Raw genomic sequence first — 27,592 nt, 5'->3', positions numbered from 1 at the left:
CTCGGGCAAATCAAAAGTGACAGACACCGGCCCGCTCCGCCGCTAATTTATCCCTCCCTTCGAACGGCCCCTTCTCAGCGCCGCTAATTGCAGCGAGACGCACATGCCTACAAGGGAACAGACACATCTCGTTATTAACGCTGGGCGAGGCCAACACGGGTAATTGCGGAACATCCTTCAACAAATAATTTGGGAATGTTTAGCCATTCAAGAGTAGCGCCAGCCTGACCAGGATTTGCGAGGTCAAGCCTGCAAAAAACAAGAGGGCAAAGATGGACAGCACACACACTAATGGAAGGAAAACAAAAAGGGGAGAATGGATGAAAGCGTGCAGTTTTGGGTTCTTGAGGGTTATCGTCCAAGGCTGGTTGTCACCCCACATGTTCGTTAGAGGTTAGAGCGACCGAGAGCCCTGCCTTGCCCCATTGGCATTGTCCTCCTCTGATCAACCAAGCGTACGGTTAGGAGTCAGCAGGGTCACACATCAGCCTCAGACCCTTCTCACCATTTACCCCCCCAGCACCCTCTGCGTCAGACATACGATGCCATGATTTGATGCCATGATTTGAATCACATTGGAAGCAATCTGCTTAGTTAAAAGAGAGGGCAGCAGGGTACCTTTTCCACAATACCTATTACTTGCATCCAGTATCAAATATGTGGCTTTTCTGTTTGTTCTGTTTGTGGCCGAAGGAGCTGATATGTAATCGGTTGGGAAGTCGCTGCTGCATAATTCTGTTCTGGCACGGTAACCCGTCTTTAGATTAAATAAGATGTGCTCTGTATCTCCCTTATTTGATTAGTCTGCCATTTTGTCCTTTTTAAACTCTGCTTTTACTTGACTGGGAGGATTGGAGGCATGAAAGTCTCCAGTGGAAAATCCATTTGTTGGTTGGGAGTAATGTTACCCTCTTTTGATGCTGTCGCTCTTCTCAGTGTGGTTTGAGAGGAGCAATGATGCCCCCACTGACCGTTATTCTCTATCCACCGCAGTCCTGTGTGTTTCCTCCCGAGTTGTGCTAAATTGCTCAGCAAATCTGATAACGTGCAGCCGAGGGCTCACAAAGACGAATAGGGGTCGGCTGTCGGTGTCAAACCCACTGCCCTCTCTAAACTTGATCATCACATTTCTGTGAGTGCATGCCACTCTGCAGTGACATGCGCAAGGAAAACCAGGCTATAAAATGATGATCAAGTGTTTTAGAATTGTGTGGTTATACTGTACTTCCTATAACAATATTTTCCTTTTCTCTCTGATTTTCCAGGGTTTCGGACCGAGGGAGCTTGTGAGAAAGAAGATTTGATTTTTTTTTTTTTGTGCCATCGTACCCATCCTCCCTCACTCCCCCCAGCGGGGGAAAACTACTTTGCACCTCTTTGACCTCTGCTGAACCAGGAAGGGACAGGAGGTGACCAACAAGCTCCCACAGAGAGCAGTCCAGCCCAGTCAAGTCTCCAAGTCACTGTTGCAGGATGACAGGGTTGCCCTCTTACATTTCCGCGGTGGGATTCTGCATCCTACTGGTGATCAGAGCTGAAGGTATTCAAAGTAAGACCTGCTCCTCTTATTGTAGTCCTCTGTTTTCCCACTGCACCCAAACTCACACAACTCTGTCTGTACCTCCCACTCTCTTTAGTTGGATAGACACTCTAATAATACAGGGCTATTTAACTATATTCTTAAAGGGTAAAAAAAATTATAATAATTGCATAGGTGCCAGACATTTTCTACATGCGATTATTCTTCAGAAGAACTGTATAAAAACAATTTTTTTTAAAGCAACGCACACACACCAGTAAAGCACTTTTCTTAAAATGAATTGTTGCTAAAATGAATTAGGAAAGAAGTGGAGGGCACTCAACCAACGTGAGTCAAGGTGCAACCCAAAGATGTGAAACTATTAATTTCAAAACAGCTATTTAAAAGCTTCTTTAAAAGTAATTTTGGTCATTTTAAATTCATCTGAAAATGAATCATCTCAATAAATAATGCAAAGATATGTCAAATCAGGTAATGCCAAATTCCAGTCTGAAGGAAGTATGCTTTTGAATTCAATTCATTTTTCCCCCCCCACTTTCTTCTAACCAATCCTTCCTCAGAGAGGAAAACAGAAGGGACGTACGTGTTGGGTCATAATTTTTTGTAGTTTAAACCGTTCAAACACTAGAGCCAAATTGAAATGCTGGAAAAAATTGTCAACATGCCACATAGGTGCTAAAAAAAACCCGCTAAAAACTGCTATGCACACTAGAGACAATAGTGCTTGTCATTTTGGCACGGAACTTCATATTTTGGCGCTAGTTTTTTCCAGATATTTCATTAAAGCTGCAATATGTAACTTTTTGGGTGACCTGACCAATTTCACATAGAAATGTGAGTTATAGATCTGTCAGTCATTGAAAGCAAGTCTAAGAAGCGGTAGATCTGTTCTATGAGCAATATTTCTGTGTTTGTGCGTCTTTTACTTTCGGTTTTGTACACCAGCTGAAAATACAATAGTTTCAGTTATGGAAAACATATTTCACTGTTTAGATGGTACAATGATTCTCTAAATCATACTTGCTTGTTTTGTTTCTGCATAGTGCATCTTTTAATGTTCATCATTTATCAAAGGGCCATTATAAATTAATAAACGGGCCGGATCTGGTCCACATGCCGCCAGTTGAATAGCCCTGCTCTGATATGCTGTTTTGGTGGAAAGTTGATTTGTTTCTGTGCAAGGTTCAATGACCTGGCAGTCCTCTTTGAGAATTTATAACGTAATCTCTTAATTATTTTATATTTATTATAAATAGGTGTCCAATTTGCCCATTGTTCTCGTATGATTAATACTGAATAGCTAGTAACAATTTAACCCAATCCGTCCAGCAATTTCCAATTTGATCTCCTTTATGAATCCAAGACAAGACTAACTTCAGAAGGCAATAGTACTGTTAAAACACTCATCTGTCAATTACATATGGAGGGTCTTGATAAACATTGTTAAACTAAATTAGCATGAATAGTTAGATTTTTCAGCCTTTAAGCTACCCCTTCATGTGACCCAGGGTCCCCACCCCCCACTATGGAGAGATCAGTATCTTAAGCCGTTGTAATGTCTGTGATTAGAGTGAATTAGCGGCAAATGCAGGGCCTTTAGAAATGCATTGCCTAAGCTACCTAGTTAAAGAATATTACCGTAACCCCCAGGTGGTCCGAACAGGGTAATATGGCTATGACAATGTTCTGTTTTATATTCTAATCAGGGGACCTAACCAATGGGACCAAACACTATAGGGGCAACTCACAGTCCCTTCTCTCAATACCAAGTTTACCATGATGTGCAGAAACACCCATGAGGAGTGAATGGTACCCGCCACTTGGAAAATGCCCTGTTCTCAATGAGATGTTGAATGTCATGTGATGGACCCAGGATACAGCGGATAGATCATCACAGCACTGTGGGGTTGCTTTCTGCCTTATTTTGCCCTTAAATTGGAAAATTAGGCCTACGTGTTCCAAATGTGTGTCCAATAGACACTGAATATGCTCCGATCACAAAAACAATTTAGTCACGGAAGACCGTTTTTATTCTACGTGCTGGGCACACACGCAGGCCTCGAGCATCACGCTGGTTTTGTACGGCCGTGTTTGATGTCGGAAGGATATGGCGCGATCTTAAAGTGCCAGGGCCTCATAAAAGGGCCTCCCTCTGCTCCCTTAGCTGCTCCTACTGTTGCTCTCATACTGCCTTCCCAGCTGGGCCTCCACAGTGACTCACCCAGCAGCCATAAAGCCAACCATGGCCATAAAGATGCAGCGCTCAGGCTCGTAAAAGGTCACCTTTTAACCAGCCAATGAGATGTGAAGGCAAATATCAGGAGTTGATTACTCTGAAAGCAGAGCCTTTGAGCGAGCGCATACACACACACACACACACATACATACAAGCGAGCTGATAAGAGGAAGGCGAGGCTGGTCCAAGTGTTAGGTATGATGATTAGTCTCAGAGAGCGTAGCTCTGAAACAGTTGTGAATTTATGACTGTGTTTTGTTATCATAGAGCCCACGCTATTTTGTTAATTAGTCTCTGTTGACTCTGTCGCCCTTGTCTACCTTGTCCCAGGCATACTGTACAGTGAAACAGTGCCTCTACCCACTGGGCCAGGTTAGCCTCTCCTTCCTTCCTCCTTTGTAGCTTAGTCATCGACAGTAGTGACTTGCCGGAGGAACCCCCCCCCCCCCCCCCCCCTCACTACAGGAAGCTGTTGAACTGATTGTTGGCGCTCTGGGTCCCTTTTTGCACATTAACCGTTTCCTCTATAGTACTGTCAGTCGTTACAGGGCAAAAAACACTCAACATTCATTGTTCTCCGGAAATAATTCCATCCTACAAGAGGTTTTTTTTCTCTACCGCTTTTCTATTTTTTTACACCACACTAGCTGATGATAAGCGAGGGAGTGTGGGGTTTGGCATATGCCAAGCGTTACGGAGAGGGGGCAGGGACAAATGTGCCCGCTGGGCAATAGGCTGCCAGGGTGGCTGTATAAGGGGCCTGCTGTGCCAACTTATGAATGCTCTTTTCAGACTCACTTTTTTTGTTCCAAAGGTGTCAACAAACCAATTAGAATTACACTGTTGTCTCACCAAGGGGAAAAGGTGCATGTTTTATAGGTCTAGTTGTTTTATTTTCTGTTGTTTTCCATGTGTGAGGACTTTTAATGAGTGAGGTTGTAGCAACTTGTTAAATATTTTTCAAGGTACTCAACTGTTGCTGGGTAACAAGGGTTGTTGAATAAACTTCTCAGGAAGTTCTCCAATAGCACTCAAAGAACAGATGTAAGGAAAGGTGGGTTCTCCCCCGCTACATTTTGGACAAAAGCCTTGTAGTGATTTAATATGAACAAAATGTATTAGATTTGTGGTGTTGAAATGTGCTGTGGTGACGAGGTTACGGTAACACCTGTCCTGAGAGGAGGAGATTTGGTAACAGCCGCTCTCATTTTTCTATTGTCAGCATCACAAACCTGAGGAACGTGAGAGGTATAAATATCTGGGTCCTTTGCTACTGTGAAAGTGATGGAGCTGAAAGGGGAGCCATCAAATTGGGTGGCTCACTTGTTGTATGACTTATGTAATTGTCAGCTAATACCTCCATACTATTTCTTGCCGACTCACCCACCTCGAGCTGTAATTTAATTTTAGGCAGCACTCTCCCCGTCCAGATTCATCCCCAAGGTTTGAGAGAAAGGTGACATTGATAGTCTCTGGGGTTAGTTGCTGTGAACTGATGTATATTTTTCTCATCTATTTGTCTCTCTCTCACACACACGCGCACACATTTTCTCCCGCCTGAGATTTTAGTGGTGGGCATGTTTTTGGGCATATTTTAGTTTCTGTGTTTATGCAGATTAGTGATACGCAGGTTGACTCATAACCCACAGTCCCGCGGTTATATCTGTGGGGCTGGTTTAACCTCTTAGGGCTAGGGGGCAGTATTTTCACGGCCGGATGAAAAACGTACCCAATTTAAACAGGTTACTACTCTGTCCCAGAAACTAGAATATGCATATTATTAGTAGAGTTGGATAGAAAACACTCTGGAGTTTCTAAAACTGTTTGAATGGTGTCTGAGTATAACAGAACTCATATGGCAGGCAAAAACCTGAGAAAAAGTCAGGCAGGAAGTGGGAAGTCTGGTGCTTGTAGTCCTTTCAAGTAATTGCCTTGACTGTATACAGTGACTTAGGGTTCATTTTGCACTTCCTAAAGCTTCCACTAGATGTCAGCAGTCTTTAGAACGGTGTTTGAAGATTCTATGGTGAATTTGAAGGGAATACCAGCTGTGGTAAACTGGTGTCCTATTATAAGGGCTCAAGTCACGCGCAATGACTTGGGAACGAGCTGAGTTCATATTCACTCCTAAAGAGAACGGATAGGTCCTGTTGGAATTTTATTCAAGGTATATGATAAAAACAACCTAAAGATTGATTCTGTACATCGTTTGACATGTTTCTACAAACTGTAGTGTAACTTTCTTGACTCTTCGTCTGGACTAAATAAGCACGCGCGTAGTGGATTTGGATAGTGAACCTAACGCGCAAACAAAATTGATTATTTGGAAATAAATATGAACTTTATGGAACATTTATTGTGGAGCTGGGATTCCTGGGAGTGCCTTCACGATCATCTCCTTTGTCTTGCTCATGTTGGGGGAGAGGTTGTTGTCCTGGCACCACACTGCCAGGTCTCTGACCTCCTCCCTATAAGCTGTCTCATTGCTGTCAGTGATCAGGCCTACCACCGTTGTGTCGTCAGCAAATTTAATGATGGTGTTGGAGTCGTGCTTGGCCATGCAGTCGTGGGTGAACAGGGAGTACAGGGGGACTAAGCATGCACCCCTGGGGGGCCCCTGTGTTGAGGCTCAGCGCAGCAGATGTTGTTGCATACCCTTACCGCCAGGGGGGCGACACATCAGGAAGTCCAGGATCCAGTTGCAGAGAGAGGTATTTAGTCCCAGGGTCCATAGTTTAGTGATGAGCTTTGTGGGCACTATGGTTTTGAACACTGGGCTGTGGTCAATGAGCAGCATTATCACAGAGGTGTTCCTTTTGTGGTAAAGGGCAGTGTGGAGTGCAAGTGAGATTGCGTCATCTGTGAATCTGTTTGTGCGGTATGCAAATTGGGGCGGGTCTAGTCACACTGTGAATATACATCCAGGCCGAACGGAAGTCTTATCATAAACATGTTGGGTCGTTTTCACAGCTTTCTATTTCCTTACAAACGGTCAAACTGATGTCCGTTTTGTTGTCATTTTGTCCCCGGTCAAGTTCTCACATCGCTGCTGCTTTTGCGGAGCAACGAAGTTTAGTCTCTGCTCCGTGAAAGAAGTGCAGGGATGACCGAGAACTTTATGGACGTCAACTAGATTGAAGAATTCATTCCATCGATTTCTGACATTCTGGTGAGCGAGGGTTTATTTAGTCTTCAGGGCAATGACAGAAGAGAAGCTGCGTGTATCTAATTATAGACAAGTTAACTACAAATGGCCTACCAAAATGGCGGAAATTATAAGAAACATATCTAAATCCGGCAAAGAAAATCCTGCAACCCCTGTCAAAAAAACGTTCCACCGTGCCTGACTGTAGCCTACAGCGCGTTTTCTATGATAGCAGGTTAGGGTCGGTTGCGGTGTCTCAGATTTTCACTTGATCACATATAGTCGGTCGGTTGCGGATGGTTTATTAGCAATTTAGTGCAGGTGAACAAACAGCTGACCCGCAAACCACTATCGCAGGTATAGGACATATTACTCGCCTCACCTCCACAGTGGCCCCTGTTGGTAGAGCAACCAGTTCAGAACACTGTTTAGATAATGGCACTGCACTCTTATGGCTGGATCTGACGACAACAACAAAAATTATCAGCTGCTGGCCCTTTAAGAGCCATGCATTACATTGCCTGTAGATGGAGTGGCTCGTTAGCGTCTGAGTGTGCTGGCCCTTTAAGAGTGCAGCATGTGGCTGACTGGAGATGGAGAGGCTCATTACTGGGCGTGCTCTGCCAGACCTCAGACTCCGCCGTGACTGGCAGCAGAATTAAGCACACATGTGGAGGCAGAGTTGGAGAGAGCAGCAGCCATTTCCAGCCTCACTGACAGCCACTGCTCCCCAGCCAATCACAGGCCTTCTTGTCGAGGTACTCCGTGTTTTCACTAGCGAGGCCATATAGGAACAAAAAGGGCTTTGGGGGGGATTGATGTTGAACTTTAAATCTTGTATTGTCATCATGGCTTTCTCTGTAGACTCCAGTGAGATGGAGAGAGAGGCCTTAAAAGTCCTCACAGCCCCCAGTGACTGAAGTAAAAACGTGTCAGTTTTATGTGGACTATCAGAGGCTTTCATCACCTCATCAAAGCCTCCAGCGCCTCCTGAATCCCCACCCCCATCACTCAAACATGACTTAAGCCAGTCTAGACCAGGCACAGCTCCCAGAGGGAGAGCGAAGGAGCTGAGAGAGAGGAGGAGAGAGTGTGGGAGGGAGAAAGAGCCATCTACCCATAGTTCTCTGGTTTTTATTTGGGGCCTGGCCCGTTTGATCCGGTTCCAGTCTGCTGTGTGTTTATACGTTTCCACACTGCCTCCCTACACAGCTCTAACATCGCCAAGGGACAGCCCAGCTCAAACTGGGCCCTGGGCCATGCCACCACTTAAGTGTAGTTTATTAGCGGAACAATTTCTGATATGATTTTGATTTAAATCTCCTGTGTGTAATATCAATGGCAAGAGGTCTAGACTATCTGCCTCCTTTTCTGAGCTTTATTTCTTTGGGTGTGTGTGTGAGAGAAACCGTGTTTGTGTCGGATGTAGAGCGAAGAAACCGCGAGACTGTGAGTCTATTCCCACCACCCAGGAGAATGTCGGAACTCTGGCGTCCTGTAATCTGTGTGTCGTTTTCCCCCTTCACTGATAGAAGGCAGACTTCAAAGCCCCTGGTTCCCAGCTTCCCGAGGCCAGCTCTGCTATCTCACTGTAGGACTGCTCAGGTTTCCATTAGCACTTAATTATTTTCAGGGTGGTGCCGCCGTAACCGGTAGCCCCCGCCACCTTTGTTTGTACAACACATTAGGGTTTGTTCTATGCCCTAGGACCCCAGCTCTAACGATACAGCGATGAGCTCACAACCTCTGCCACAGTGATTTCCCCTCTCACTTGGTCTTCATAAATCTGTCCTAGTGAAATATGCCCTTGACACATTAATGAGGACTGTAGTGAGTCACTTGGCTAGTTGTCTCTCTTCTCTATGCACAGAACATCTTAGTGAAGAAAGTTGTGATCAGCTTTGCTTTAGTTGTTGAAGGGAAATAATATAGAGTTCTAATGGGCATTTATTTTTATTTTGATACAGCTGTTATGTGTTAGTAGAAGTGTTTCGCAATCGTTTTAGTTTAGGATCCCAAAACCAAGTTATGTCTGGCAGGTTTTTTACCTGCCACCCTCTGGGGTTTCAATTACATTTCTTGGAAATTCTCTTGGCTGAAGTACAGTATTTAAGTGAAGCATTTGTAGAAGTAGTAGTAGTCTATTTCTGCAGTGCAGGCTCGCTGACGTCAGTATGCCAGTGAGTCTCTATGTACGCGATCAGTGTACAAATGAACTGTAAAAAGGAACTGGAGCCCAGCAGAAGCTATTTTATCGCTCCGCTTGCCTTTTTAATGGTCATTTACCAATGGAATTACTCAGAGAATGCAGCCTGAATTTAGAACCTCCAGGACACTGATGTAAAACGAGGGAAATAACCCTGAGAAAGAGTAGAACAACAACTCTGAAGCCAGTTAATGGGGTCTAGGAAAGGAATGCGGCGATGGAGACAACAGCAGCAGGGAGTGAAAAAAAGCTGTCTGCCGTGTTGATGTCCTGCTGCCGAGACGTTTCAAAGTGTAGGTTTTGCAGGTGATTGGCCCCTCTGCAGACATGTCTGAACTCGAGCAGGCTCGAGTCTCGTCATGCTCCAGAGGAAGTGCCCGCAGCCGCGCCGAGCACCGCACACAGACCTCACTTTGTTCTTTGTGCTCGCGAGGCCCACAGCCCAGGTTCACTCTCCTGAGCAGCATGGGGGAGGGAGGGAACTGGGAAAAAGGCAGAGGTGAAAGGACAAGGGGGCTAGGAAAATAAATAGGGGGCAGAGAAATGGGTGGGTGGGGGGGCTGGAAGAGACAGGGGGGGTTATGACGAGGTGGAAGTCAAGAAGAGCGGGATATGGACAGAGAAGAACAACAGGCAGTAGGACTGGAAAAAAGAGGGCAAGAGATGAAATGACAAGGAAAGTGGGACAGGGCATTGCAGGAGGGCATCGGGGCGGCAGGTAGCCTAGTGGTTAGAGCGTTGGACTAGTAACCGGAAGGTTGCTAGATTGAATCCCCGAGCTGACAAGGTAAAAATCTGTTGCTCTGCCCCTGAACAAGGCAGTTAGCCCACTGTTCCTAGGCCGTCATTGTAAATAAGAATTTGTTCTCAACTGACTTGCCTAGTTAAATAAAAAAAGGGGAGAGAGGAAAAGGGATCAGGAGAAAGGGCATGAGGAGAGGTAGCAGGACTATCAGACTAATAGGAGGATTAACACAGTGAGCTCATACACATTTAATACAACATAAGATACTTAACCTAAAATTAGTGTGTTGCTCTGTAAAATGTTCTTTTCCTGACCTTGTATCCATGGTGCCATGTATCAAATCTTAATGGCTCTGACTGGCTCCTTAATATGTGTAGATTTGTTGCCGATGCCCTTTTCTAGACGCTGTTAATGCAGTGAGCGCTCGGCTACTTTAACCACCGTAAACTGAGTTTAGCCGTGAACGTTCACTGTGTACTAAACCTTGCCATTTATTAAGAACCACAACATCATAGCCTGCATGAATATTCTATTTTTCCGCCAGTAAAACCACACTGTTTTCAATTTCATATGTAATTGCGATCAGATTGACAACGGTGCTAAAGTTGTGCTGAGAGAACAACAGTGGTTGGCTTGGCCCTTTTATACATTGGTCTGCTCTGCTTACACTCATCCATGTGATGGCCCTGGCTGGACACTAGTATGGAGTATAAATAGCCCTCTGCCATATATGGATCAGGTTCATCAGATGAGTACACAATCAGGACCAGAGCAGACTGCTCTCAGATAGAAACTAATAGAGGGTGGGACAGCACATTAAAAATAACCGTAAGGCTATTGTGTTTACTCTGATTACATAGCCTAGTATTTGACTACTGTAACTCTTCAAACCAGACGTGGTGGAATAAGTAATGTCACACAGTGTATTTATATGTTCTGTATGCCAGACAACGGTGATGCGTGCAGTAAAAACAGACGGAAGGAAAGAATGATGGATTGTGATATTTTTACTGTCATTATAAAACACAACTGTTTTTCTCTCTCTCGCCCTGTCTCCTCTCCTCCCTTTCTGTCTCCCCTCAATCTGTCCATCCAGCTGGTCAGAATCCAGACCACATGCTCCATGGCACCGGGCACAAGCACGAGTCCAGGAAGCCCGGGGACGGGCCCACGGTGGCCCCAGAGGACGCCGCCCGCTTTCTGAGCTGCTACTGCTCGGGCCACTGTCCAGAGGACCACAAAAATAACACCTGCGAGTGAGTAACCAACCACCTCGTTGTACACTCTGTGCTTTCCCAAAGGCCAAATCCTTAAAAACATGCTCCGTAACTTTGGCGACTACTAAGTATACTTTTTTAAACCTCCCGCTAGTGATGCACCAATATGATATTTTTGGCCAATACCGATATCCAATATTTTCCTTGACAAAAAACCTGATGCCAATAACCGATATTTAACATTTTAGCGGCCTTTTAAGCATTCTAGTACAGTTAAATAGTTAACACACACACATGGACGCTGCAGTCTAAGGCACTGCATCACAGTGCAAGAGGCGTCACTACAGTCCCTGGTTTGAATCCAGGCTGTATCACATCCGGCTGTGATTGGGAGTCCCATAGGGCGGCGCACAATTGGCCCAGCGTCGTCCCTGTTTGGCCGGGGTAGGCCGTCATTGTAAATAAGAATTTGTTCTTAACTGACTTGCCTAGTTAAGTAAAGGTTACACACACACCACACTGACCAAAAAGTTATTTTGTTGGCATTTACGTATGTCCTCATTACCAGTAAAACATAATCAAAAGCGTTTTCTTTCACTTGCTGTGCTGTTTCATTGTTCATTTGTTCAGTCGTTTCATTCTCAACCAGGATTTCTATGGAACACGGTTTGGGTCTTTGCATGTCAAAAAAGATACACGTCAAATAACACTATTTGGAAGGTTGGAATGTTATATAATATCAACAAAAGACAATTTGTTAATTTGACAAATCTGTTGAAATCACACTGGATGTATTATACTTTAGAATTGCATTGGGGCATACTTATTTCACTGTACAGCCTTACCACATGTCATTGATCCACAATCCATAGGTATCAGTCTTCTCAGTGACACCCAGAGAACATTAGCTTCGTAGCTCTTATTGCGGGACTCTGAATCAACTGTGAATTGAGTCACATTTATTGTCAATTTATGTGTATTAAACACTATTCCAGAGGAAAATTAATACTGCGCAGATGTTTTGGAGTCTGATAACTCTGAGGAGGACGTTGGGAAAAAATATATTGGGTATTGATTAGACTGTTACCCTATTTCATTGATCCCCAATCCTTAGGTAAAGCTGCACAGTGCAATATGAATGTCAATACACACAATAAGCTGACGCAGTCCCGTGATAAGAGCTAGAACGCTAATATTTGCGTAAACTCCTCAGTTGTGTTCTGTGGGTGTCACTGAGTAGACTGATACCCAATTCCATTGCTTCACATTCCAACCTTGTTTAACATCTAGTCTAAATATGGCATGATTCAACCAATTGTAACCTTCTGCATCACTTTGAAAGCGGTACTTTTATTTTGAAGGCAAACTGCAAATTCCACTATTGTGCCTAATCCTTAATGTGGCTAGCTTCACAACATGCATAACCCGGTCCGGTCGAGCCTCACTAGCCAGATGAAGCTGGCTGCTTATAAAGTTAGCTTTGGGCAACAGGGTTAAGTAAGTAACTAGCTAGCTATTTATTTTTATGAACTGAAGTTTAATTTCAATAGGCAATCAACAAGTGGCTGCCTAGCTAATACGTACTCACAAGGATTCCTAAATCATAGCTAAGAATAGTGAAAATGACTGCAGTTTCTACTGGTCATTGATTTCAGGCTGGTTGTATTGGTGCTAGCTAGGTACCAAGCTAAAACTAGCTAGCTACCCCAAAAGTTGCAGTCAAACACATAATGCTTTATTACCAACGTGGTATTGTAAACATATCGATTGTGCCTGGTGTTTGCTTGTTTGCAGACTTTTTTGTACAGCGTTGACAGTGCTACTGATAGTAGTGGTGGTGCTTGGCTTGCACATGCAAATTCAGAACACACAACATTCTATAATAGAACTGTGTTATTTGACGTGTCAAATTAAAAGCTTATTTAAAGCGTCAAATAGTGTTATTTGACGTTGATCGCTTTTGACACGCAAAGACCCAATTGGCGTTCCGTAGTATGTCGTGGCGCTATTACAGTGCAACTCTGGTAGGGCAACATCTGAACAATAGCGCACTTGGTAATGTTAGTGTGTACCAGTGCTCGACCACTCCCGAAAGCCAACATCACCCACGACAGAAAACGGTTGATTGTCAAAGGCAACGGATTCCATTATCCCGGCGTTAATGGATTTCACCTTTGAGTTGTCTCGCTGAAATGTTCTTATTCTTTCAAATGACTTCTCGACTTGTTTGACTGCTCAATCGACACAGTAGACATTTTGGGCTAGGTTAGGAATGCTGTGTTGCACGTGTAGCGCAAAGTTTTACGTGGCCTCATTACGTCATGTACCTACGTTATATAGTTATGCCAGTCAGCTTTTACATCAGTTTTTCACATCGGCATTAAACTAGACATCGGGCCGATACCGATGTTCGCATTTTTAACTAATATCGTCCGATTCCGATATGTTCACCGATATATCATGCATTCCTACCTCCCGCTTTGGGCTGGATGTGTCAGCGTGTCGTTCGTACATGCAAAATGTATGAGCAGAATTACGATCTTACCTCAATCACTTGTTTGATGGTGACTGTTTTTATGGGAGCTGTGCTGTGACATTTTCCCTACATTTTCCCCAACATGGGCCAGCCCCTAGTAATTTGAGTTCAACAAATGAGCTTCAGCCCCTCGCCATATGAGTGACAGCTAGCAAGATGCACATGATACACCCACAGCAGAGCAAGAGATAGAGGGATGTGACGTGGCGTACATATCTGCAAATATGTGACGTAGTACGCAATTTTCTGGGACCGCTTTTGGTTTGTGAGAGCAACTTTCAGAGCTTTTTGATAAAAGTATACAAAATTACCAGAATCTTTCATTTAGATGTTTGTTCCAACTCTGACTTTTGGGTCTGTGATGAATGACAGGTTTGGTCAAAACGCTATCCTAAGTATGTTTGGGAACTGTAGTCATTGAATGTGTATATTGTAGGACGAATGGCCAGTGTTTTGCCATCATCGAGGAGGACGAGAATGGAGAAGCTATTCTGACCTCTGGCTGCATGAAGTATGAAGGCTCACATTTTCAATGCAAGGTAAGAATGTTGTCTGTTTGGAGGGAGCAGGACAAGACAAGGACACATGGATGTCAATTATGTCATGTTACATGAATGTCATTATTGAATGTATATGTACACTCAGTAGCAAGTTTAATACCGGGTTGGACACAGCATCCATAACAGCCTGAATTCTTCGGGGCATGGCATCCAATCACTGCTCAATTGGTGTCAAGGGACTGAACGTGTGCCAGGAGAACATTCTCCACACCACCGCCATCAGCCTGTACCATTGACACCAGGCAGGATGGGTCCATCGACTCTGCTTATGTCAAATCCTGACTGCCATCAGTATGAAGTAACAGGAACCGGGATTCGTCGGACCACGCAATGTTTTTCCACTCCGCAATTGTCCAGGGTTGGTGATCACATGCCCACTGGAGCAGCTTCTTGTTTTTAGCTGATAGGAGTGGAACCCGGTTAGGTCGTCTACTGCAATAGCCCATCATGACAAGGATCAACGAGTTGTTGTACTGCGTCGTTATTTTTCTGTTTGTGGCATGCCTGTTAGCTTGCACGATTCTTGCCAATCTCCTTCAACCTCTCTCGTCAACAAGCTGTTTCCGCCCACAGGACTGCCACTGACTGGGTGTTATTTCAAAAAATTGTCACACCATTCTTGGTAAAACCTAGACACTGTTGTGCGTGAAAAGCCCAGGATGGTGGCCGTTTCTGAGATACTGAGATCCGGCGCACCGCTAATCATACCACGCTCTAACATTCAATCGAACAGTAACAGAATCCCTTGACGCCTTTCTGCCTGCTTTATATAGCAAGCCACTCCCGCTTGACTCACTGTCTGTAGGAGAGACGTTAACTAATAAACTGGCCACTGAGTCTAAAGCTATTATTCATATTTTGTTCTTGTTTAATAATTCCTAAATAACCCTTGTTATGCCAACAAACATTGTTTCAGGATTCGCCCAGGGCTCAGACAAGGCGAACGATCGAATGCTGCGATACAGACTTCTGTAATCGGGACCTGCAGCCCACATTACCTCCCCCAATGGACACTGGTGAGGCTCCGGGCCAGCTGTTACTCTACTGTTGGTGTTTACCTCTGTAGCGGCTCCACTATGGTATTCTTATACTAGTTTGTCTGGGTTGGAAATTGTATTTGGGGACTCAAATAGTTTTGTTTTGCAGGTTCCTACTTTGGCAGTGCCCATTGGCTGGCTTTCCTTATATCAATGACTGTGTGCTGCTGCACTCTCATCTGCATCACGGTAGTCTGTTACTACAGGTAGGACTGGCTATTACAGTGGACTAGCTAACAGAAAGAGCGATTCCAAATGTACAGTGACTTGAGTCCTGGTGGTAGAATACAAATCAACTGTTGGTGCCATTTAAGCATTTCTTTGTGATTAGTCTGTTTCACCTCTTTTCAAATAATGATTTACTTGTTGCCTCACAACACTTCTTGTTCATATTGTAGCTTTAGCATGTGTACTGATCTGTGTGTGTTCCTGCCAGGTACAAGTGGCAGACGGAGAGGCAGCGGTACCACCGGGACCTGGAGCAGGACGAGGCCTTCATCCCTGTGGGAGAGTCTCTCAAAGACCTCATCAACCAGTCCCAGTCCTCTAGCAGTGGCTCTGGGCTCCCCCTGCTGGTAAGATACCCACATGACACAGGGAGGGGTTTTGGAGCATGTGGCCTGGATGGAAAGCCTTTGGCTATGGAATGTGACTTGTCTGCTTTCCAAGAAAGTGTAACAGCTGTTTTTGTGTTTGTCTTTGGTCATAGCTAGATTATAGTAGGTTCAGTAAAATTGAAAATTATAACTTAACACAACACAGCCTTACAAAGCATTAGCACACATCTTGCTTGACACGGCGAATGTCACGTGAAGAAAATAACAAATGGGAAAAGTTGTAGTAGGTATGATCTGTGGCACACTTGATGCTCAATGCCTCTCCCTGGTATGTCTTGTAGGTGCAGCGTACCATTGCCAAGCAGATCCAGATGGTACGCCAGATCGGCAAGGGGCGCTACGGCGAGGTGTGGCTGGGCCGCTGGCGGGGAGAGAAGGTGGCCGTCAAGGTGTTCTTCACCCGGGAGGAGGCCAGCTGGTTCAGAGAGACTGAGATTTACCAAACTGTCCTCATGAGGCACGAGAACATACTGGGTAAGCTTCGTTCCTACCACTCGCTTGTAGTAAAGAAGACTACAGTCTCTGCCTCCATCAAAACCACATACTACCATTTTAAAGTTTTCTTTCTAAAATGGTCTGAATCGAAGTTTTTAATGTAGAGTCTTGATTGACTTGGAGTGATTTTTAGGCCTACATTTGCCCTAATACATGAGGTCAACAGTCATGTATCAGGGCAAGGCCTACATCTCAATATAGCACTAAACACCCCTCGACTCTCTTCTCACCCCTCCCAGGGTTCATAGCAGCAGACATCAAGGGTACCGGGACCTTCACACAGCTCCTCCTCATCACAGACTACCATGAGAACGGCTCCCTGTACGACTACCTAAAGTTCACCACGCTGGACACCCAGAGCCTGCTGCGACTGGCCTACTCCGCTGCCTGTGCCCTGTGCCACCTCCACACGGAGATCTACGGCACCCAGGGCAAGCCGGCCATCGCCCACCGAGACCTCAAGAGCAAGAACATCCTGATGAAGAAAAATGGAACCTGCTGCATCGCTGACCTGGGTCTGGCTGTCAAGTTCAACAGGTAGAATGCTGCTCAGTCATGAATGTTTTAATCAAGGTTGTGTTCATTAGGCACTCAACGTAAGAAAACTGACAGACAGACAGGGAGTACCTGAACTTGTCCAATAAGCAACAATCGTTTTGTGATGCAAAACGTTTTGCTACGGTGTGCGCTAATGAATGCGACCCATGTTTTCACTTATGGCCGCTCTTCTTAACAGTGCTGAAGTTTTGTTTCTGGAGCAACTGACCATTTCCCTGTGGATTACTTATGAATTCCTGTTCTTCTCTTGTCGTCAGTGATACCAACGAGGTGGACGTTCCTCTGAGTACGCGGGTTGGGACCCGGAGGTACATGGCCCCTGAGGTGTTGGGCGAGACCCTGAACAAGAACCACTTCCAGGCCTACATCATGGCTGATATATACAGCTACAGCCTCATCATCTGGGAGATGGCCCGCCGCTGTGTAACAGGAGGTATGGGGACACGTGCACGCGTGCTCACACACCGACAAACGTGTATACACACAGACAACCAGATATAGATGTGTATACGCACACACTCCTTATAGTCATGAATCTACAGGCATTTGTGTACACATTTGATACTGATATTCCAGACCAGTCACCAGGGCCTGAAACTAAAAATGTTTTGGTTAACCAGCCAAAAATATACCAGTCACAATAAATGTATTACTAGTCAGAAGTGAGGTGTTATATTGCTAAATATTATTTCATTTTTGTGACCTTAGTCTATTAACCAACATTTTTACAAATGAGACAATTGTTCAACTGCCCCTTTAAGGCAGGAGGTTACCGTGGCAACGAGGGCACATAGCCCTTGGTGACAGTGTGCCTGTCAGATAGAATCTGACTACAACCCGATGTGTCTTCGCTGAAGCGAACTCAAAAATTCAAAAACAACCTAGCATGTGAACAAAACAATGTAAAAAGCCAAGAAACACAAGGACAAAGTCTCACTTTAGTAGACTTTTGAATAAATTAGACACATTTTTATGCCTGTGCACAGCGCATCTAAAAATATAATCTTCAGCTCTTCAATCACAGTGTGCGCTGCTTCCCAGCCAGGCAGTGTTGATGCGCATCCCGCAGCATATACTACAGGATTCGTAGTTCTTTGAGTGATGATTAGCTACCAGCTATGCAACAAAAAGACAAAAGCTTCTGCAGCATTTATTTAGCTATAAATGGGCGCATACTTGACTTCTATTTTTATTCTCAAATGTGAGTGAAATGCTGTGGAGCCCCGACCACCCGCCAACATGGCTTGTGAAATTAACATATTACACGCCAATGCCAAAAATCTACCCGCGGGTGTTGTTTTTAGGCCCTGCCAATCACTACAGAAAAAAATTACCCCAATAGGCTTAAGATTTCAACTGGTTATGGAAAGCGCTTCACTGACGGTATGGTTGAACCGGTGTTCTTTTGCGCTTTGCTTACGTGTCACTATCTCCCTCTCCCCTCTCAGGCATAGTGGAGGACCACCAGCTGCCCTACTATGAGATGGTGCCGGCAGAGCCGTCCTTTGAGGACATGCTGGAGGTGGTGTGTGTGAAAGGGCTGCGGCCCACCGTGTCCAACAGGTGGAACGGTGACGAGGTGAGTCCTGATTTATCAGGGCAAATATGGTTTTGCCTGTACGAGACCCTTGAGAAAGAAACTGAAGAGAAGTGCGTAAACACATGTAAAGAAGGCGAAGGTTGTCTTTTATCCAGTTGTAGCAGCGGTAACCCATATGAAAGCATTTGCATTTAGTACTTAAAAAAAACTGTAATAAGTAAAAATCTGCCTAGGCAATACTGTGTATTTAGCGGTTATTTAAATTAGACCAAACTCCTAAAGCGGAGTGTGTGTGTGTGTGTGTGTTTTCTCCACAGTGTCTGAGAGCCATGCTGAAGCTGATGTCTGAGTGCTGGGCCCACAACCCCGCCTCGCGCCTCACCATCTTACGAGTCAAGAAGACCTTGGCCAAAATGGTAGAATCGCAGGACATCAAGATTTGATCCTTCCCCCCCCCCCTACATACTCAACACAGCCTGACCTAGAGACAGAACTCTCCAGTGTGTCCTAATGCTGAATGTGTCACCTCTGTTCAGTTGGCAGGGGAGGAGGAACAGAGTATGGGAGAAAAAAGGACCCTGTTGTCACAGGGCCTTGGGCATAGAGCCTTAACCTCCATGAGTCTATCACCACAACGGACAGATGCTGCTGCCAGAGGCTCTTTCCCTTATTCCCTCCCTGGCCAGAGGAGTTCTTGGTCAACGTGCTGCATTGTATGCTTTCTGTGAAAGTCAAAACATGACATTGTGTGTGGAGGGGGATGGCATTTTCCTGCTCACATGTTGATGGGCAGAAAGGAATATGATGGAGGAACCTTAGAGCCTCACTTCAAACCAAGACACTGCCCTCGCAAGTGTCACCACCTGCCAATTATGTTCAATTTTTGCCTGTAAACGTTTTATGCCAACATTTTTTCTCTTCAGGACAGTCTTCTCCTGCCATATTAAAATGTCTCTCGACTCTTAAGTAGAGTAATTACAAAATAAGGTACTATAATTATATGTGAATTTAATATGTAAATATATTGTATCGATAGAGTCCGTGCCTACTCAACAACAAAAAAAAGAACAATATGCTGCAATGGTATTCACGTCCAGTCGGCTTCAAACGGGACCTGCTTCGAGAGCTACGAGCAATCCAGACAACCTAGGACGTTGTGAGAGGGGATACCTGACTTGCCTTAAATCAACTTGTCACTGTGCTTCCTACAACAAACCTCAACTCAGTGACTTCTCCCAAAAAATCTATGTTCTGACAAAAAATACGTCTGGTTAAAAAATAATATTTAACGCAAAATTGTATTCAAATGACATTTGTGAATAGGGAGTTTGTGTCCCATCCTGTCTCTATGCTTACCTCTTCTTCATATGTGTTATCTTGTGTATGTTCTGTATGTCTTCTGGGAGGAAAGTTCAGAACACAAAAATGGCATATTTTGGCCCTCATGAACCCTATGCAAAGGTGTGCAGCTTAGAGGGCACACAACAATTAGGCCTTTCTAAAAAATGATTAATCTGACATTTCTGCTGTCCCCACTCCCCGCTGATTCTTGCCCACATTCATAGATCTACGATGAATCTCCCCCCCTGCTCTTCTCTTGCTTTTAATTTCATTTTGAGTTACAGATATATATTTATATATTCATTAAGTGGCCAACTTTCATATTGCCAAACATCATGTGAGCTCAGCCAGTGAACTGTACCATTGACTAAGATGGTTGCATTGTGCAGTAATGGTTTGTCTTCCAGGGTCCTACATGTCAGGTTTGTCATAGTGCTCACAAGAAGTCCACATTAGTTCAGAAAATATGCAACATTTTATTAACTTAAAGTACAATTATATAGCTTACTCAATGCTATGGTAAATGGCATATTTACTTGTGCTAAAAACAACATTTAGTTAGTCAGAGCTGTAATGCCATTGAAGTTTGTTGATCCATCAAGCTTCCTCAGGCTTGTGTGACAGAATTACAGTCAAGTACAGAGGGAACATACAGTAGATGCAACACTGAAGTGAAACTACTTCTGTTTGTTTTGGGACACATGCAAATATACAAATTTGCAGGTTTCCTCTGTGATGTTATCTGCAGGTCAGTGTAGAGGGTAGAGCAAGCCCATTTATGACCATTTACCACAAGAGGAACTGCATTTCTACATTTAGATCTTCATACTGGTATGAAATGAAAACATAACATCCTTGGCTGAACCACTTGTTCTCAACTCTTTACAGTTTGTTTGCCCGTGTAATGATGGCAAGGAAGCGTTGTCACAGATCGTGCCCTTTGTTAACCCTCTTGCATAGGATCCAAGTCTTGGCCAGTGTATTCTTAACTTTTTCTTCCCTGCTCCTATTGTGTCTGCCTCTTATCTATCCAATGTTTGCTTTTGCTTCCCTTGTGTCCATACAAATTCATAAAACATATTTTGCAGAGCAGTGCTTGTGGGTTTGCGCACATGTTAGTTAAGTGTGCATGTCTGCTGAAATCCTGTGCAACCTAGTGTGTCAGGACAGTTTCTGTGTGAATTAAGCTAACAGTACATATGGTAGATATTTAAGAAATATTTCACCCAAGCAGTAACTAGTGTTTTCCTCTTTGTAATATGCAAGAAAACCATATAGAATAATCTGTAATATGTACATCTTTAATGTGTTTTTATACAGCATCTGGTTAAAAGGTGCCTTTTTGAGTTTACCAAGGAAAGAAAACGATTCTGTTTCTGTACACAGCCTGTCCAATGTATCAATTTTAAAGTAAATAACCTTATTTTAGTACACAACTTTGTGGTCTGGTCTTGGGTTATTGTTTAATTTCCTTCCAATTAACTGTGTTGGTTTGACTGTGGAGAATGAGGCTAAAACCAGTAAAGGTGTCTAGCACTGCCATCTGCTGGAGGAGAAGGGTACAGCATATTGATGTACTGTAATAAGAGTTTAAAACTTGTCAGTATGGAGCCCGTGTCTTGTAGAAAAGGGTCTGTTTCTCTACCTGGGGCCTTATACATGTACAGTACCATGAAAAAGTATTTGCCTATTTCTGTCCTAATTTTGCATATTTTTGATTCTGAATTATATCAGATCTTAAACCATAACCTAATATTAGACAAAGGGAACCTGCATTTACAAATAACAATATATACTTATTTTATTTAATTAAAGTTATGCAACACCCAATTCCCCTGTGTGGAAAAAAGTAATTGCCCCCTTACACTGAGTAACTGGTTGTGCCAACTTTAGCGGCAATGACTGCAACCAAACACTTCCTGTAGTTGTTGATCAGTCTCTCGTCACTGAGGAATTCTGGCCCACTTTTGCATACAGAACTGCATTTGTGTGTTTTCAAACATGAACTGCTCGTTTCAAGTCCTGCCACAACATCTTATTTGGGATTAGGTCTGGACCCATGTCATCCAAAAAGTTTACTAAAAGGCATCTGGAAGCACCTAGATGATCATCAAGACTCTTGGAAGAATGTTCTATGGACAGATGATTCAAAAGTATTACTTTTTTGGACGACATGGGTCCCATTATGCCTGGCGAAAACCAAACACTGCATTCCAAAGTAAGAACCTTACACCAACGGTCAAGTGTAATGGTTTGGGGATGCTTTTCTGCTTCAGGACCTGGATGACTTGCCTTAAAGCAGAATTCATGGTTCCTTCTGTGTCACAATTCTACAGGAGAATGTCAGGCCATTTGTCTGTGAGCTGAAGCTGAAGTGCAGAAAGACAATGATCCAAAACACAATTAAGTCTACATGAATATCTAAAAAGCAACACATTTGAAGTTTTGGTATGGTCTAGTCAAAGTCCAGACCTAATCCCATTTGAGATGTTGTGGCAGGACTTGCAACAAGCAGTTCATGCTTGAAAACCCACAAATGTTGCCGAGTTACAGTAGTTCTGAATGCAAGTGGAACAGAATTCCTCAACAGCGACGAGAGACTGATCAACAACTACAGGAAGCGTTTGGTTGGAGTCATTACAGCTAAAGTTGGCACAACTACTTTTCACACAGGGGCATTGGGTGTTGCATAACTTTAAAATAAATGTGTAATTTTGTTCACTCAGGTTCCCTTTATCTAATATTAGGTTTTGGTTGAAGATCTGATAACATTCAGTATCTAGAATATGCAAAGTAGAGAAAATTAGAAAGGGGCAAATACTTTTTCACGGCACTGTATTAGAAATGTTGCAGTCATAAAGCCCTGTATTCTGCCCTACCAAGCAAAAAGGCAGGCACTGTTCATAGCGTGGAACTGAGAAAAATTGATTTTATTTACCTTGGTTTCACAGTAACTTTATGCACTTACTGCTAACATGATGCCCATTTTCTCCAAAACACAATACGAGGCAGGATACTTGTCCACATGATTAAGCATGTATTTTCTGTAGCAAAAATGACAAACTCATTTTGGACCAAATGAGCAGTTACTGCCTTTTTGCTTGGTAGGGCAGCATTGTGGTAGCATGGAGGGGAGTGTGATATCTTAAAGAAGCCCACCTTATGTTCTGAAAGTCCGTTTCTATAGAATATTGTTTTATGGTCTAGAATGCTCAAATGTTCCTGTTTCCCTTATAACTACCTAGAATAACTTCAGGAAAGTTGCGTTGCAACGCTCTAAATGGTATACTGTATGACAAATGTTTTATACTCCCTGAACCTTCTACATACTCCCCCTCCCAATATCAATGTAAGAGATTGAAACGCAGGTTCCATAGTAGCTGTCAGTCTAGTGATTGATTGCTCTCAGGCCAACATCTCTCCTCGGACTATACAGAGCAGCCCCGGCATCCTCAGGTGGTCTGATGGAGCAGAAGCCCAGCGAAGGTGTTGTCTTTGGGGTCATCGGTCACCAGAGTCCCCTCATACAGTTCAAGCCGTAGCTCCTCTCCCTGCTGCAGCTGTAGGAGACACACGCGGGTGACGGGGCCAAACAATGCCATCTTGTCCTGATGCAGAGTAGCAGCCAGCTCCCCGTTCTCTCTCCTCAGCCCAGACAGCGAGGGGCCAGGTTCCATGTTCAGCGTCAGCGTGAAGAGGTAGATTCCTGCCAAAGGTGCTTGGAACATCCCAGTGTGAGTTGAGTACATCTGGCCCAGGTTTAGCAATGTGTCCTCAAACACCAGGAGGCTGCTGTCACTTGGTCTGCAGCGCTGTATGCTTCTGGCCAGAAACATAAGGGGACTGTCCCCCAGCTTGGATAGCACTGAAAGAGAAGAGACAGGGAATTATCAACTGTTATCTGCTAACTGTTTATGGGCGGTATCAAAAATCGGGAGAAAGAAATATTGGTCGCATACACATATTTAGCAGATGTTATTGTGGGTGTAGGAAAATGTGTTTAACCCATAGACACTCGCTATACTTCTGCTTAGACCACTTATAAGCCTGAACTAAAACATTTTTGGTTCACCAGGAGGCAGTCTTGGGTTGATTCTCTGTCATGCTCAGCGACTCCCTGTTTTAACCCATTGCGAGCACTGACTTGAGGGTGTTTCACATGTATAGATCAGAGTTTAAAGTGAACTTCCAGTCTTAGTGGATGTTAGAAAGAAAGACAAAAACACTTTCATAGATTGATGCCTACCTGATGTATCTCTCCTGCTGCGAAGGTTATCTCTCTCTCCAATATGGTCTTTGATTCTCTCTTTGTTGTTATTGCGCTTCCTCTGTCTCTTCCCCTCCTTCCTCTTCATCAGGGCCCACAGCTGGTCCAAGTCCAGGGTGCTTTCTGAGTCGGCCAGTCCCTCTGAGTTACTGAAGACGTTCTTGAAGAGACTCAAATGATTCTCTAAACCCCTCCTCAGCCAGGCCACCTCTGCCTGCAGTTTGGCGCCATCTTTGGTGTTGTTGCAGCTGGCAGTACAAGGCCTGTACTCCAGCCTGTGGACCTTCTCCCCCAGCTCCTTCACTGCTTTCTCAAGGCTCCACAGGTCACTGTCAGAGTAGTCTTGCCGGTCCTCAGAGGCTGCTGAGACCACGAGGTGGTCACTCCTCTGGTCTCCACTCCTCCGCTTCAGGCCGCGGGAGGCCAAGTCTACCAGCACAGAGGGCTCGTCTGAGGCTGGGAACTCTTCTGCCCGGGCGGCCTCCAGCAGGGAGTTGAGACTGAGGTTCTGGCCCATGATCTGTTCCTGCATGTGGCGGAGCCTCCCCTGCAGTGCAGGGATGGAGTGGGCCTCCTGGTTGCTTAGGGGCCAGTCCATAAACCCCATCACCTCCTCTCCCAGGAGCATCTCCAGCACGTCGGTGTGGCGGATGGCATCGTTCAAAAGAGAAAAGAAGGAGCTGGAGAGGTGACGCATCTCACCCGCCAACCACTCGTCGCTCTCCCGCAGACTGAGCACGTCCTTCTGGATGTCCAGAAAGGAGGCCAGCAGCTGGGTCACATTGTGGTGGAGAGTCCTGCTCTTCTCTTGCTCAAAGGCCAGGGAGGCCTTGACGTGATCCAACCCCTGGTAGATGTCCTCCACAAAGGGACTCCAGCGCTCTGACCCAGCATCGGTACTCCCATCCAAGGCCAGCCGGTTGTCGTTGGCCAGCTCTGTGACGTTGGTCAGTCCCTGCTCCAAACGTGAGATGGTGGCGGTGAATGCCTTGCAGTCACAGTCTCTGGCAGAGCTGACGTTCTTGTAGAACTGTGTGTACAGGTAGTCCATGTCAGTCTCCATGTCCTGCAGCTGCTTCGAGCGGAGGGTTAGGTTGCTGGCCAGCTCATTGACGCTGTTCAGCACGGCTACTTTAGCCGCCTCCACCTCCAGGCCCGTCTCCATGAACTGGATCTGGCTGTTCCTCCACGTTTGGGCAATGTTCTCCTCAAGGCCTCGGAAGCCCCTCTTCAGGTCCAGGACGTTGTCATTGGCTATCTCCAAGTCTTCAACCAGGGCATTCACCCTCACTGTGTTGTTGACCACCTTGTTGTCCAGACGAGCGATAGACTCCCACACTGCCGAGTCCTCTGGAGGGTGCTGGGCCTGATTGGGCTGGACCTGGTTGGGTTCTCTCCTGTCCCCTGGGCTGGTCAGGTCCCTCTGGAGCTCTTCACTCAGATGCTCCTGCTCGAGCTTCATGTCTGACAGGGTGGCATTCAGGGACTCGAGATTAACCTACCCCGGAAACATATGAAAGCCATGAAGAACATTCTCACTTAATGCCCATTAAAAGTGTATGATACTAACACCGAAGTGAGAAACTAAGTCTCAAAGTTATGAATTATTAAATAGTTTCATCACCATGTCATGAGGGATTCACTGACCTGTAACATCTTGTCATTGTGTTTGATCTTGGCGTCGATGTCTGTCTTGAAGTTGGTGATGTTATAGTGCAGCAAGGCATGCTGGGAGTGTAGCCTATCCGCCATCTCAGCTCTCTGTCTCTCCAGTTCCCTCCTCACCTCCTTGATGTCCTGGAAACTCTGCTCCAGCTTAGCCTCAAAGGCCTCAGTATCCTCTCTGGCACCTGCACCCCGCAGGGCCTCCTCCTTTACCTCCCACTGAGAGCTCCGGAGCTGGGCCACATCCTGGGAGAGACCCCTGACCTCCAAGGTCAGGTGCTCCAAGGTGCGGTTGAAGCCATCCAACATGGGCTGGAGCTGGGACATCAGCAGGGCCATCATGTGGGGCAGAGGGAGGGGAGACAGGGAGTCTGCGTAGGGCAGTAGAGCGTCAGCCTCCACCTCACCGCGGATTGGGTCTGAGAGACAAACCAGGAAGTCAGTGCATAATATTTACTCACGTCAATCGGTATAAGGATTCAGAACAAGACTCATTTTCAGTTTTAGACATATCGACTTTACATTTGTAAATCATAGCAGTGCACAAGGCTGAGATGACGCCACAACTGTACACCAACCAATGTGTATAGGAGCATAGCAAGGCTCCTTTTCAAAACCTGTTAGAATGTATTCTCTTGTAAAAGCAATTCATTCATATCAGTTGTGCCATTAGTTCTCAGGAACAGTTATGAGAGCCTTTAGTTCCAAGAAATCTACAATTGAATTATTTTTTTGCTGATGAAGCCAAAGTAAAATGCCAAGTTACCAAAAATAGCTATGCTCTGTGTTATTCCTATTTCCTGACCAATATTTTGGCATTTCATTTCCCCTATGTATTGGTTTTCCTGACAGGACCTCTTTGTTTACAAGAAAGCAGAGTGATTTAATGTTGGATGGGTTTGTTTCGTGGCAGTGTTTGTGCACCCCAGAGACAGCCCTAATGGAAGCAGTTCCTTTTAGAGTTATAAGATACAGGCTGCAGGGATTCTCACATTCCTCCTAGAAATTGTGTGGGGGAGTGCGTGTGCATGCATGTGTGTGTGTTTTTACTATCCTTGACCAGAAGTCCTCTCAAGAATAGTAAACAAAAATTCAGACAAGTGGGAACATTTTGCCAGTCCTCACAAGGAAAAAGGGCTATTTTAGGGTTAGGGAAAATAGGATTTTGAATAGGAATAAATGGTTTGGTCCCCACAACGATAGTAAAACAAGCATGTGCATGTGTGCGTGCATACTCGTCTGTGTGAGTGTGTATGTGACATTGAAGTCCCCCACCCACATATACAGTGCCTTCGGAAAGTATTCAGACCCCTTGACTTTTTCCACATTTTGTTACGTTACAGCCCTATTCTATATTCTAACATGGATCAAATATATATATATATATATATATATATATATATATATATATATATATATATATATATATATATAATCCTTAGCCATCTACACACAATACCCTATAATGACAAAGTGAAAACAGGTTATAATTTCTTTTTAAAAAGATACCTTTTTTACATAAGTATTCAGAAGCTTTCCTATGAGACTCAAAATTGAGCTCAGGTGCATCCTGTTTCTACAACTTGATTGGAGTCCACCTGTGATTAATTCAATTGATTGGACATGATTTGGAAAGGCACACACCTGTCTATATTACGCCCCACAGTTGACAGTGCATGTCAGAGCAACAACCAAGCCAGGAGATCAATGGAATTGTCCATAGAGCTCTGAGACAAGATTGTGTCGAGGCACAGATATGGGGAAGGGTACCAAAAAATGTCTGCAGCATCACAGTGGCCTCCATCATTCTTAAATGGAAGAAGTTTGGAACCACCAAGACTCTTCCTAGAGCTGGCCGCCCAGCCAAACTGAACAATCGGGGGAGAA

At 44.7% G+C, this 27,592-nt stretch overlaps 2 protein-coding genes across 4 annotated transcripts in view; one reads left to right on the top strand and one right to left on the bottom strand.

The window, feature by feature from the left end:
- Nucleotides 1-21,209, top strand: part of LOC106606127 (bone morphogenetic protein receptor type-1A) — a 72,880-nt gene extending 51,671 nt beyond the window's left edge. The window contains exons 3-13 of one of the 2 annotated variants that reach the window (XM_014202262.3): nucleotides 1,266-1,540; nucleotides 10,969-11,128; nucleotides 14,062-14,164; nucleotides 15,102-15,201; nucleotides 15,332-15,428; nucleotides 15,659-15,797; nucleotides 16,121-16,313; nucleotides 16,574-16,871; nucleotides 17,150-17,325; nucleotides 18,341-18,471; nucleotides 18,750-21,209. In XM_014202262.3, coding sequence (XP_014057737.1) covers nucleotides 1,474-1,540; nucleotides 10,969-11,128; nucleotides 14,062-14,164; nucleotides 15,102-15,201; nucleotides 15,332-15,428; nucleotides 15,659-15,797; nucleotides 16,121-16,313; nucleotides 16,574-16,871; nucleotides 17,150-17,325; nucleotides 18,341-18,471; nucleotides 18,750-18,875 — 1,590 coding nt within the window. In that variant the 5' untranslated portion in view covers nucleotides 1,266-1,473 and the 3' untranslated portion in view covers nucleotides 18,876-21,209. Of the gene's footprint in view, nucleotides 1-1,265; nucleotides 1,550-10,968; nucleotides 11,129-14,061; nucleotides 14,165-15,101; nucleotides 15,202-15,331; nucleotides 15,429-15,658; nucleotides 15,798-16,120; nucleotides 16,314-16,573; nucleotides 16,872-17,149; nucleotides 17,326-18,340; nucleotides 18,472-18,749 lie in introns of both variants that reach the window. The other variant, XM_014202254.3, reaches the window with a different exon arrangement.
- Nucleotides 20,230-27,592, bottom strand: part of LOC106606107 (multimerin-2) — a 35,703-nt gene continuing 28,340 nt past the window's right edge. For both annotated transcript variants that reach the window (XM_082975435.1, XM_014202230.3), the window contains exons 6-8: nucleotides 25,688-26,124; nucleotides 24,020-25,538; nucleotides 20,230-23,638 (exon numbers count right to left, since the gene is read on the bottom strand). In XM_082975435.1, the coding sequence (XP_082831561.1) occupies nucleotides 23,226-23,638; nucleotides 24,020-25,538; nucleotides 25,688-26,124 (2,369 nt within the window). In that variant the 3' untranslated portion in view covers nucleotides 20,230-23,225. The remainder of the gene's footprint in view (nucleotides 23,639-24,019; nucleotides 25,539-25,687; nucleotides 26,125-27,592) is intronic.

Source organism: Salmo salar, chromosome 01 (genome assembly GCF_965601325.2).
Source record: "Salmo salar chromosome 01, fSalSal1, whole genome shotgun sequence".
NCBI classification, from domain to species: domain Eukaryota; kingdom Metazoa; phylum Chordata; class Actinopteri; order Salmoniformes; family Salmonidae; genus Salmo; species Salmo salar.
Note: the sequence above shows the minus strand (reverse complement) of the source record. Positions and strands in the feature narration are given on the sequence as shown.